The sequence below is a fragment of the Pseudophryne corroboree genome, chromosome 4 (assembly GCF_028390025.1).
Source record: "Pseudophryne corroboree isolate aPseCor3 chromosome 4, aPseCor3.hap2, whole genome shotgun sequence".
NCBI lineage: Eukaryota > Metazoa > Chordata > Amphibia > Anura > Myobatrachidae > Pseudophryne > Pseudophryne corroboree.
Window position 1 is genome coordinate 821459075 of NC_086447.1, and position 13785 is coordinate 821472859.

At 41.9% G+C, this 13785-nt stretch overlaps 1 protein-coding gene across 1 annotated transcript in view; it reads right to left on the bottom strand.

The window, feature by feature from the left end:
- Positions 1 to 13785, bottom strand: part of PCSK2 (proprotein convertase subtilisin/kexin type 2) — a 342143-nt gene that overhangs the window by 59312 nt on the left and 269046 nt on the right. The window contains exon 6 of the mRNA XM_063918519.1: positions 3485 to 3561. Within this exon, the coding sequence (XP_063774589.1) occupies positions 3485 to 3561 (77 nt within the window). The remainder of the gene's footprint in view (positions 1 to 3484; positions 3562 to 13785) is intronic.

The window sequence follows — 13785 nt, forward strand, 5'->3', positions numbered from 1 at the left end:
ACCACAGCAGCACGCTAACAGCTCACAAACTGCGCTGTTTCAGAAATACTGCCACCCTTGGCCCGAAAGCCGTTAATCCCCCTTTTTGCAATGCGGATAAATCACCCCTTTTACCTATGACCGCAACGAGTGATATGTGTGCAGACAGCCTATCGCACACCTCATATACCCACCAAGCCAGTGCATGACATGTGACATACTTCATGGGCTACGCGCTGCCGACATCATCTGTAGGAGATGATCATAATAATGTGACTCGACCGTGTTGCTTGCGTCCACATATTAGAAATGTTATTTATTTTTACCTTTTTTTTATTTATTTCAGATCTGTCTGTTATCAAGAATGTATCATTCGGATAAGCAAATTGATTGATTTAATGAGTCTCCTATTAAGAATATTTTGACATGTATATAAGAGTTTTTATGTGGCATTAAATATTGTATAGAAATATTTCCTAGGTGTTCGAATTGTGAATTTCTTTTAAAAGTTGTTCTTTTTAAATGTTTGGTGACCCACCTACTTGGCTCTACGCCTAAGTACAATAATGTATTTAATAATGATTCTTTACAGCTCCGAGGTATTGGGTTTAAATAATTAACTGGAAGATTAAATACGTGGAGCTTTTATGTTTTACCTGGGTTTTCCTATGTTATATATCATTTATAAGATGCATAATATAGTAATGCTATATAAATTATTAAATAAATAATAAAAGCTGAATTTTAAATTTAAAGTGCTTCAAAATATGATGGCACTGTATGAATAATCAAATAAATAATCATAGCTTATTTTATTTCTCCTAGCACTTGGTATATAATCTTATCATCCTGCTTAATTACAAGTAAAATCCCCATGATATTGAGACTGCAAAACATAAAAGATGCCTAAGCTGCCAAGAAACTGCTAGACACTACACATCTTAAATATGTAAAATCCGAAAATCATCCGAGCACTTATACTGTATACAGTAATTAGAACTTAAAAGAAAACAAAGATAATAAACTATGAGATATGATTTCTAACATATTATGTACTACAGTATGTACCAAAATAAAATGTTATTATAAACTTAGCAACATATATAATGTAGATTAAATATTATTATTTTTTTACTTTTTATTTAACTTGATATGTAAATCCAAGGTTATTTTATACGTTATAGACTATTTTATGATATTTTATTGCAATACATTGATAATATTTATATTTTAGCATATTCATATTTATCATTAATATTAATATTAATTATGCAAGTTTTGGGAATATTTATTTATGTAAAAGTAAAAAGTAATTATTATTAAATAAAATAAAAACTAAAATGACATTCATGAAAAACAAAAAAACAAAAATAACTACAACAATATGTGCGATTTAAACTAGAACCTTGAAAAAACATTATGCAAGTGGCTCCAAGCTAGCGCAAATAGTCTGAAGTGTTGAGTCCAGTGTCGTCAGATGTACTGTATGATTGACACTGCAGAAGGTGGTTAACTACAAATACAGTATATACTCTCCGCTGTATTTTATAGGCTGCTTAAAACACATTACACATTACAGTGACTCAAAACAGCTGTCTGTGCTATACACTGAAGTGCAAACAGATCAGCACATAAGCTCATTATTGCTCATTACTGAAGGCTGAATCATTTTAAAAGTATAACAAACTTTTAATTTTGATTGTGTAGTATACTCTACTAGATATAGATACAAATGGCCCGTATGTTAGGCCCTTTATCCAGTGGTGTCTAAAATATGCTTTCACTATTATTTCTTATTAATCATCTAAAGGCATGTAAATGGGTGTGAGAATGGAACATATTATTTCCATCAACATTAACATACACCTGCAGCTCTCTTCTCTGTTGTAGGATGAAGTTTCATGTACTCGGAGAAGGGGTGTTTAGAGGTTTTGGGAGCTGACAGGACTCAGGGTCAGTGCCGTAACTAGGCATTTTAGCGCTGTGTGCAAGAAATGACATGTAAGACAGGGTCAGTGCGCGCCGTAGGCGCGCAAAAATTATATAGGGGCGTGGCTTCATAGGGAAGGGGCGTGGTCACAAAATAATAGCAATTCATACTACGGTGCACAATAGTCTCCATTATTCAAATTACGCTGCACATTAGCGCCACTACACCAGGTAGAGCCCCTTTTATACATTAAAGCAGACAGCGTCCCCCTTTTACACATTACAGCAGACAGTCCCGCTTTTTACACATTACGGCAGACAGCGTCCCCTTTTTACACATTACGGCAGACAGCGTCCCCTTTTTTACACATTACGGCAGACAGCGTCCCCCTTTTTACACATTACAGCAGACAGCGTCCCCTTTTTTAACATTACGGCAGACAGCGTCCCCTTTTTACACATTACAGCAGACAGCGTCCCCGTTTTTACACATTACGGCAAATGGTGTCCCCCTTTATACACATTGCAGCAGCCAGCGTCCCCCTTTTTACACATTACGGCGGCCAGTCCCCCTTTTTACACATTGCGGCAGCCAGGCCCCCTTTTTACATATTACGGCAGACAGTGTCCCCCTTTTTACACATTGCAGCAGCCAGTCCCCCTTTTTACACATTGCAGCAGCCAGTCCCCCTTTTTACACATTGCGGCAGCCAGACCCCCTTTTTACATATTACGGCAGACGGTGTACCCCTTTTTACACATTGCGGCAGCCAGTCCCCCTTTTTACACATTATGGCAGACGGTGTCCCCCTGAGAGAGAGAGAGAGAGAGAGAGAAAGAAAGGGAGAGAGAGAGAGATACTTACCATCTCCCCGCTGACAGGCTCCTCGTGCTGGCAGCTCCCTCGGAGCAGGCATCGGACAAGGAGGAGGAGGGAGGGGGACTGGAGCCGCAGCAGCGCTATTTCATTGGTAGTAAGCACCGCTGCAGCTGTCTTCTCGCCTTCCGTATTGGCTGCCCGGCGCTGCTGTGGATGCTGGGATGGAGGAACCACATCCCAGCATCCACGGCAGCGCCGGGCAGCCAATACGGAAGGAGAGGGGACAGCTGCAGCGGCGCTTACTACCAATGAAATAGCACTGCTGCGGCTCCAGTCCCCCTCCCTCCTCCTCCTTCTCCGCTGCCCGGCGCTGCCCTCTTCTCCCTCCACAGTGCGGCGGCGCACGGCGCACACAGCAGAGGCGGCATGTAATGAGTCAATTTGACTCATTACATGCTGCTGGCCGTGCGCCCTCAGGCAACTGCGCTGTGTACCAGGCCCACTTGGCACACACGTAGTTACGGCCCTGCTCAGGGTACAGTTTTATTGAACCAAACAGTGGAGGGGGTTAAGAGGATGTGCATAGAATTCGGGCAGCCAGTGAGAGCTGTGATGAAGGAGGAGGGAGGGGGCAGGACTTCACTCCAGCTCTCACTACACTTGTTCAAGAGCTACCTTTAGCAGGATATAATAGATCACGATTAGTATGTTTATTTCTCTGTAGAAAATATTAAGACATCATAGCTGTCACAGTACCTGTTAAACCAGTCATCAGTGTAGCGCGGATATGGATAAGGATCATTGCTGCTGAAATCATAACTTGCCTCTGCATTCTGAAAGAATAGTAGAACAAAATGAACATTGAACAACACTGTAAAAGTGCACTTACAGATGATTGGTGCATTGGAGAATAACAGATCGACAATATTGAAATTGTAGGAGTTTACCCAATCCCTATCAAAACTTTTATTAAATGCAAGGCATTAACTTTCTGTTGCCTTCAGTAAACCTCAACAATACTTTTGCATCATCAGGCTGATATGTTTAATTTCTGGTTTCCAATACAGCTCTGCTGTGCTCTCTTCACTAAATGCAATTGCTTCAAAGTGCAAGTAAATAAATAACTCAATAGAAACAATGAATGTAGGTCAAAGTGCATGAGGATGTGTAGAAACCAATAACGAATGTAATCGGAAGATGGATAAATCGGGTGTGGTTCATCAAATCGACAGTATCTAGGTCGAGAATGTTTAGGTCGACCACTATAGGTCGACAGTCACTAGGTCGACATGGATGGAAGGTCGACAGGGTTTCTAGGTCGACAGGTCTAAAGGTCGACATGAGGTTTTTTGTTTGTTTTTGGTGTCGTTTTCTTCGTAGAGTGACCGGGATCCCAAATTAGTGCACCGCGTCCCCTTGCATGGTGCCTTCGCTCCGCTACCGCTTCGCTCGGCACACTTTACCGTTCCAATCGTAGTCCACGTGGATCGTTAAGTATGAAAAAATTCAAAAAAAGAAAAAATGTGAAAAACTCATGTCGACCTTTAGACCTGTCGACCTAGCACATGTCGACCTAGGAACCCTGTCGACCTTCCATCCATGTCGACCTAGTGACTGTCAACCTATAGTGGTCGACCTAAACATTGTCGACCTAGATACTGTCGATCTTCAGACCGGATCCCGGATAAATCTGCTAAGGGAGTTCAGATTATGTGCCACCGTTGGCATTACGGAGTTCAGTACCTCTCATCCTTGGTCAGAACATAATGCAATAGAAACTATTTTTTGGAGTAGGCGTGCTCACGTCCTGTGCTAGGCCACACCATAATCTATAATGCCAGGGCCCGCAAAATGAATCAGCAGCCCGGGGGATGGTAATTTATTTTATTTTTTTCAAAATGTGAAAAAGATAATTTAAGCAGAAACCAATAAACAAGAAGATAAAATGGGAAAACAAATTAAAAAAAACCCAAATGTAATGAAAAGGAAAGTACAAGGTGCAGAATTACATTTAAATGTCATCAGGTCTCCAAATAAAATATAATATATTTAATTTAAATAAAACAATTAAAGATTATTTCCCCAATTGTATACAACTTGGCAGGAAACTTGTATATGATCTTGAAATAAACAGCACAATAACAGAGGTCATTTGTCAATGGCTGTCTAAAGATGTTATTGTATTGTGAATTTTCCATTTTCAAGTATAGATTATTTAGCTTTAACAGTAGACAGTAATGAGAAATAAAAAAAGAAAGACAGTTTGAATTTAATTCCTGATCTCCTCATGAGTTACTATTGCTGTAAATGAATGCATCCCCAAGGATCTTACTGATGTCTCCATGGTTACCCTGCCTGGATATGAATCTGTACAGTCAAAGTAATATCAGATATAAATAATTCATGCTATCTCTATACAACTATGTGACCCAGATTTTAAATATCATGAACGATTAATAGTTTGAGGCAAGCATAAGTTCATTGGAAGCAAAGGCTTCTGTTTAGCTTTAAATTAATAAAAAGGGAAACTTGCAAATTATCTGTCTTAAAAATGTGAAAAGGAAAAAAAAAAACATGGTGACCGGGAACTAAAGTCAGTTTAGCACTAGAGCAATGTGTATCCAGACAATATGCCAGCTGATGGGCCAACATATCGTATCCGGAGTACACATCAGAACAATATAATGGAGGACAGAACGATCCCTCATTCTGCACTTCATTACATTGTATGGCGCAGCATGTGATATTGTCTGGTTGCCTAGCATCATGGCCAACTGGAACATATTACATCATGGCCAACTGGAACATATTCCATGAATGATCCGGCCACTATGTTTTTAAGATTCAGTTGGAAATAACATAAAGGGCCGAGGTCACTCTAGTGTATACCCAGAGACTGTTATGTCCACAGGGGAAGTGGTAATTTCCAGAATATGATCAGTGATCTATAATCACCACTATCATCACTAGGACAGACATTTTGTAGACTAAAATACTATTCAAGAAGAATACCATCTTATACTGATGGGAGGTGGGCTGAGCATGGTGCTGTGAGTTGTGTCTTTGTAAAGGCACAAAGATGCGATTCACCACAAAGTATCTCATTAGGCCATCAAAGAGCCAACTTTGTTTCACCTCCTACTTCAGGAGTCTCTCAGGCAGTATGCAAGTGTGATCTGCGTGCTAGTATATCAGTGTCGGACTGGGGCATGAAGGGCCCATCGGGGGAATGCTGCTATGGGGCCCATGCTTAAAGGTGTAGCCAGGTTCTAGTGGGGGCGTGGCCAGCCACCACAGAGGTTTAACTAACCATTACATGTTCTGTGCTCCTTGGTAAATATATAATAAATCAAATTATTGTGAAGTATAATGTAACATATGTATAATGCATAAATCCAGTGAACTAGGATAGTCTGGAACTTAATCCCTAGAGGAGGAGGAGGGCCCACAGGCAGTAGGGCCCACCTCCTGGTTTCCACTGTTCCCCTGTGGGCCAGTCCGACCGTGTAGTATATAGTTGATAGCTCACAAAATGGCTGTCTCCACTGTGGCAATTGGCATAAAATAACTCCACCCTCAGTCCATCTAAAATGCCAACTTTCTCAATTGTCTGCTGGCAGAGTTCTAGGAAAGCTGTGCCATCACTGATTTTGTTTTAATTGATATTAATAGTGTACATTTTAGAAATAGTTAACATTTAATGCCAAAGAAAAATGTATAATCTTTGGAAACTAGTAAGGTAATAAATAACTTTTGAAATAGACTATAACATGCGTCAATAAAAATAAACAATTTTTGGACAATACATTTGCTCAGTAAATTATGTAATAGCAATATACCTGGGAAAAGGATTAAGATAACATTAAAATAACCCAAATGTTTAAAAGAGCGCTGGCTGCCGCATGCACTCCAGCTCTGGGCTTCCCGTCACCTCCGGGGCTGCTGCTGCTACTGTCAGGCTCCCATAACCAGGTGAGTCAGGGGGAATTAGGAGGAGAGGGGGGATCAGTATGAAATCCCGCCGAATGGGATCCCAGCAGTCGGAATACCGACACCGGGATCCCGACCGGCACAATCCCGACAGGGGGGCGAGCACAACGCAGCCCCTTGCGGGCTCGCTGTGGGCCCGGTGCCTCGCTACGCTCGGCACACTAATTTATTCTCCCTCCATGGGTGTCGTGGACAACCACAGAGGGAGAATATGTCGTGATTGTGCTGGTCGGGATCCCGGTGTCGGTATTTCGACCGCCGGGATTCCGTCCGGCGGGATCTTGACAGCATCCCACTGAGGGAAGCTTGATCATTGTAGTGACCCAGTACAGCTCCTGTCGGGTCGCACCGCTGCGTATGGGAGATTGGACATCAGATCTAGCCCTGGGTCCCCTGTCCAATCACATCTGCCTCGCTTGCTTTAATGTGGCTTCAAAGCCGGTCTCTGTCAATGAAGCACTTGGATAGCTGTCACTTTCTCCACTTTTTTGATGGACTTTTACAGCCCATGACTTGGCCCCACCCCCCGCTTTATCCCCTTTCCCATTGTCAACGGGAGGCACTGCTATCGGTGCCTCCCAAACTAATTTAATATATTAAAATGATTAGCATAATATAAAGAAGTTACTTATGACACAGAATATGTGTCACAAGTATTTTCTTTGTATCATTTTAATCATTAATGACAAGGGAGGCACTGCTTACTCTGCCTCCCCTGACTGCACGTCCCTGAATTCCACCCACAGGGAATGTGCGGCACCACCCTGGTTACGGCTTAATGTCAACACATGTAAGTATCCAAATGAAAAAATATTCAGAATTTTAGTACATAGGCTGAACAGCTGAATCTAGAAATATATTCCCCATATTCCTAGCCTAGGTATATAGCTGAAAAAACCTAGGATGACAATATATATACATAGGTGTGAAATATAAGTGTGCAAAACATAAAGTAACATGACTGACATTGTCAGCTACACACTTCACAGTTAATGTGTCAGTCATACAATGCACAGAGAATCCCTCATTGCCACTCAAATATTGAACTGGGAAAACCAGTAGCCTTTCCTATATTACACATACTGTACCCTATACATCCATACTGTACATTAGATAGTATGGTGTACTCAGTGCTGAAAGTAGGGTGGTATAGGGTGGTACAGTGTACCATTAAGAAATATGGTGGTGGTACTCAGTACCGCTGGGGCATAACTTATAAGGGGCATTTTTGTGTATGGGACATAAAATGGTGTCAGTAGCATAACTGTGTGTGGCATAATATGTAATAGGCATTGAGGTGTGTGGTATAATATTTAAGGCATTACAGTATGTGGCATAATGTGTAATGGGTGTTACAGTGTCTGGCATAATGTGTAATGGGCATTACGGTGTGTGGCACAATGGTGGTGATTCCGAGTTGTTTGCTTGCTAGCTGCTTTTAGCAGCATTGCACACGCTAAGCCGCCGCCCTCTGGGAGTGTATCTTAGCTTAGCAGAAGTGCGAACGAAAGATTAGCAGAATTGCGAATAGAAATTTCTTAGCAGTTTCTGAGTAGCTCCAGACTTACTCAGCCATTGCGACCAGCTCAGTCCTTTTCGTTCCTGGTTTGACGTCACAAACACACCCAGCGTTTGCCCAACCACTCCCCCGTTTCTCCAGCCACTCCTGCGTTTTGCAACTCGAACGCCTGCGTTTTTCCGCACACTCCCATAAAACGGCCAGTTTCCGGCCAGAAACACCCACTTCCTGTCAATCACACTCCGATCAGCACAGCGATGAAAAAGCTTTGTTATGCCGTGAGTAAAATACCTAACTTTTGTGTAAAATAACTAAGCGCATGCGCTCTGCGAACCTTGCGCATGCGCAGTAAGCGACTAATCGCAGTATAGCGAAAATCGGCAACGAGCGAACAACTCGGAATGACCCCCAATGTGTAATAAGCATTACATTATGTGGCATAATGTGTAATGGGCATTATGGTGTGTGGCATAATGTGTAATGAGCATTATGGTATGTGGCATAATGTGTAATGGGCATTACGGTGTTTGGCACTGTTACAGAGTAACTCCATTATATACATTTTAGGGACAATATTATCATACAAGGAAGGAATGAATTGATAATATTGGCTTCTGTAACCTGAAGCCTAATTAACATCCCTACACTGTAGCCTTGGCTGAATAGACAATCCCAGCACACGGCCAGCTCAGCCCACTGATACAGCTAGCCCACATACTGTGAAAGACACACCCACAGGTAATATACCTGAGCACTTGAAATCAGACCCCCACTCTCTCCCAAAACCACTGAGGCAGATGTACAGTAGCTGCACACAGCTACAAAGCCTCCAGAAGCATGAATTGCTCATCACCAGGACTGATCTCCTTACTAAGGCTAAGTATCATACACAATATCTCATAGATAAATAGCATAGAATAGTTAAATATGTGTTTGTGGTAAAGTAGTTGTGAAATGATTGGCATAGAATAGTTAAATATGTAAATACATTTGACTTTAAGGTTAATAGTACTTGTGCAATCATGTGATTGTTGTGTGTTTGTGATAATACTCTATGAAATCTGTAATGAATTGGAACATTAGACAATCTGTAGAATAGCATCTCTGGTATACATACCTGGTATGGTGATTTATAACAGATTGTAGTGGTTTTGTATGGTGCATCTTGCTGAAGTATAAAAGTCAACACATACTTTCTTTTGTTACTGTAGTCATGTGCTTGTAGCAATGGCATGCTGATATTTGTGGTTACTTGGTGATCTGGTTTTGTGATGGCTCATAGGGACAGCATGAGATATGTGGTGCTGGTCCTGGAAGGCTGGAATTAGTTGGTTTTAGGCCTGAAAAGTTAGCATAATGTAGTACAGACTGGGATTGGCATATAATTACAGGCTACATTATATAACATAGCCAGCATACCATATGCTCTGGTTATTGAGATACTGTGTTGGCTTGGAATTGTGAAATGTGATTAGTTGGCTTGGAATTGTGAAAGGTGATTAGTTGGCTTGGAATTGTGAAAGGTGATTAGTTGGCTTGGAATTGTGAAAGGTGATTAGATGGCTTGGAATTGTGAAAGGTGATTAGATTGCTTGGAATTGTGAAAGGTGATTAGATGGCTTGGAATTGTAATATAAGTTGGAATATAGTGGAGTCTTATGGCTTCTGCTATGTGATTATGGTGTAGCAAAGAATGCCATGTGTTTGGACTTGCAAATCTAAAATGGCTGCTGGCATTCCCTTTTGAACCATATGTTACAGACTTTGGAATCATGGGAGTTTTCCCAAAATGGAGTCTAGCTTCTGTCCCATGCGGTCTGTGGACAATGCAGCCACATGCTGCCCCTCCCCCACACACACACAAACACACACATACATATACTAAAACCAATCCTCTAAGGTATTTATTTAAAATATATATTGTCCAATATATATCAATAAATCTAGGATTTAGCCGAGTGCTTTGAGTAAATATCTCCCCAGTAATAAATACACACGTACAGTACATACATCTCTCACACTTCTTTCATCCTATTCGTTTCTTATATAGTTTGAATCTGTGAAACTATTATATGGTGACTTGCATTGTATTTGACCAATACTGTTTAATGATAAAAGTGAATTCTATGAGTAGCAATTGTTTGTTGAAATACATTCTTATGATTTACATTCCATATGACTGGCGTGCATTCTTATATGTACAGAATATTCCTAATGATTTAAAGATATATATGTCTAGATGCAACCTCTGCGGGTTTGCTTATAAAAGGAAAATTATACATTTGCTTCAAAGATATGAAGTATAGTAATATAATACAAGCAATAGAATCAGACAGAGAAAAGGAGGGGAATAGAAAAGGAAAAAAGTATACCCCTTAACAATGTCCCCTTATCAGGCACAATGTGGAAGGGGCATTACGGTGTGTGGCATATTGTGGCCATGCCCCTATTGTCATATAGCCACTCCCCTAGCTTTGTGTGACCACGCCCCCTCATGACACGTGACCACACCCATTTTTACTATCAGTACCACTAAGAAAAAATTTCTACTTGCACCACTGGGTGTACTTATCTAACAATCACATAAACAACTATTCAAAGTGACAGCCCCCATGGTAGGTTCTGCTACTACTATCAGGCCATCTTAATGTATTGCAATCAGGCATTGCAATCAGGCATTGCAATATGTTGCAAACAATATAATATAATATAAAATATGACAGTATGTAATCAACACAAGATCACACACCTGTAAAGGGCATTTCTCCAGTGGTAAAATTTAGCTAAGGTGTTGAGAGGCCATAGACGGAACTGCAAGCAAAGCAGTTATGCACAGATACACCAGTTTACACAAAATAAAAATTCCGACCGTGGATAAGGATAGTATAAGTGCATACTGATGACGATGACTACTAGGAAACCAAGCATATGGATGGGTGAATATCAAAATTTTTCTCCATACATCCAACGTGGGAGTGACTTGTGTCCAGGATATCTAGAAGGGGGTAGGGGTGGGGGGGGTCTCTATTTCTGCTGCAATACTTGTTCTTTATTCTTTGATTCAGATTTGTTTCATAAGTCAATGTTTTATTCCTTGACTAACTATTTTTAATGATGACTTTGTTTTATTTATTTTTCTAATCAATCTATTTTTTTATTATTTTTTTTTAATGGGAAACATTTTTTTTTCATCCACAGACAATATGGAAGCAGTGAGAAATACACAGGGGAATGCTGAGGAGAAGAAAGAGGTACATATTGTATAAAACACTGGTGTAACAAAATACAAAAGGGACAGATGCTATCACGCAGAGAAAATGGGAGCAAGAGACAAAGAGGAGACATACAAACCTGGAAACAGGAAGAAGGTAGGGGTGGGTTAAGGAAAAAGTTTACGCTGAGGACATGTGTCCCTCACCTGAGTATTGGTGAGGGAGGGATCTGCACCCTTCGAACTATTAAGACGGAGATGCACTGGCACCCTGCACCCATAATTTGTAATACTTACCCTCCGGAGTACTGCGTCGAAGCAGCAGCACTGCAGAAATCACTGGGAAAATGGCACGGTGCCATTTTCTTGGTGTTTCAAGTATGCGCAGTAGGAAAATCACAGAGAAAATGGCCACCACGCCATTTTCCCAGAGATCTGAGCATGCACTCTAGACTCTGTGACAGCGCTAGGGTCCCCTAGGGACCCTAGTGCCCAGAGTTACAGAATTGCAACAGCTAAAGAGGAGGGGTCTCTGAAGGAGTCTACACATGGGCCTTCTCATCTCTAGATACACCCTTGTGGAGATGCATCAAACCTTGGAGAGAAAGAGGAGAAGGTGCCCATACCAACTACTCAGCTTCTAACTGTAATTTTATTAATTGTGAATGATAAATGATAGCTAGAAGCTGATTGGTTGGTATGTGCAACTTCTCCACTTTATCTATCTTTAAGGTTTGTTATATCTCCCCTTATATGGTTGCACTGCTTCTTTAAGTAATACTGCGTGGTGCAGAGGAAGGGAAGGACCATTATAAAAGGGTCACAAGAGTAGAGCAAAGGTAAAGGACAGTACACAGCACAATAAGCTGCATGGCTCCTGACTTCTGCCTCATGCTAATGCAACTGGGGACACCGATGAGGTCAGTTGCTAGCCTCTGCATACTGGACATGTTAATACAAGCATAAGAGAGATTTCCAGGCAACACTCCCCCCTGTGCTAAGTCTGTCCCTGGCATCTGCGCTAAAATGTATGGGTGAAACAGTATGGCTGCCTCACCTTTTGCATGCTCCTGATCATCTCCATAAAACAGCTTAAATTCACCACAACTGACCTATGAATCATCATAAATATCCAAGGATTTACCTTTAACTTGTACTACTCTACGCGGACATTTCATCAAAACCAACGGATTGCATTCCTGCGCTGAGATATACACTAGATTGAAACCTCTGCATCTCTCCACTGAGAAGTCCTTCAGTTTGGAATCTACTGTACTCTGCATTGAACATCCTCACTTAGACATCATTCACCTCTGTTCTCTAAGCAACAAATAACTCTGACTTCTTGCATTAATCAACTAATATACAGCATATTCAGGCTCCGAATCACTGAAGGGTCACTGCTCAATTCAAATTGCAGGAGCCATGCCACAGGACACATGTCATCACTACCCCCACAATAAATCTACTTCAAAGGCCTCTCACACTGAGATCTTTCACACCTACACAACAGGAATTGGATTCTAAAGGGCCGTACTCACGGCCCGATTTGGGAAGAGATCTGTGCTGAGCAAACCGCTCAGCACACATCTCTCCCCCGCTCCGCACAGCGCAATGTGTGCTGAGCATGAGGGGGGAGGGGATGGGGCGGACACTCATTTCACCCAGCGGGTGAAATGAGCAACCTGCTAGATTGAGCCTGCATGCAGGCCAATCTAGCACCAGCGATAGCAATGCTCGGGGCTGTGCCACGCTATCGCTGTGGGGGGTGCACACGGAGCAATCATGCTTAAAATCTAAGCAATCTAGTCAGATTACTTAGATTTTAAGCAGCGATTGCTCCGTGAGTACCCCCTTAACACCTTTGCACAAGCCTGCTTTTGTCTAAATCAGCAACAGAAAAAGCAAAGTTATTTTATTTACAGTATCACTTATTTCAAATATACCCATTGTATTAAGGAGCAGCAATAGGTTACAGCAACAACGATTATAACGATTACAATCTAAGATGGTGCCGCAGATGGCTGCCTCGGAGCTACGCAGCTCAGCCAAAATACCTGTTTCCCCTTGTTTTCCCCTGCCCTTGTCTATCCCACCAGTGACCAAATACAGCAGGGAAGCCATCCTAAGTTGGAGCGCTCCCGCTGTGCTTACACCACGTTTGGGCACGTCGGCGGGTGGATCAGCGGCCCTTGCAGCCCTCGCTGCCCTGTGTGGCAGGGCTGAAGACGGTGTATAGACACAGAAGTGGATGACCGAACACCCGCGCCCCCCTGCAGCCCGAGCGGTGACTGGCGGGTGGATCGCCGGCACCGGAAAGAGATTGATGGAGGTCCT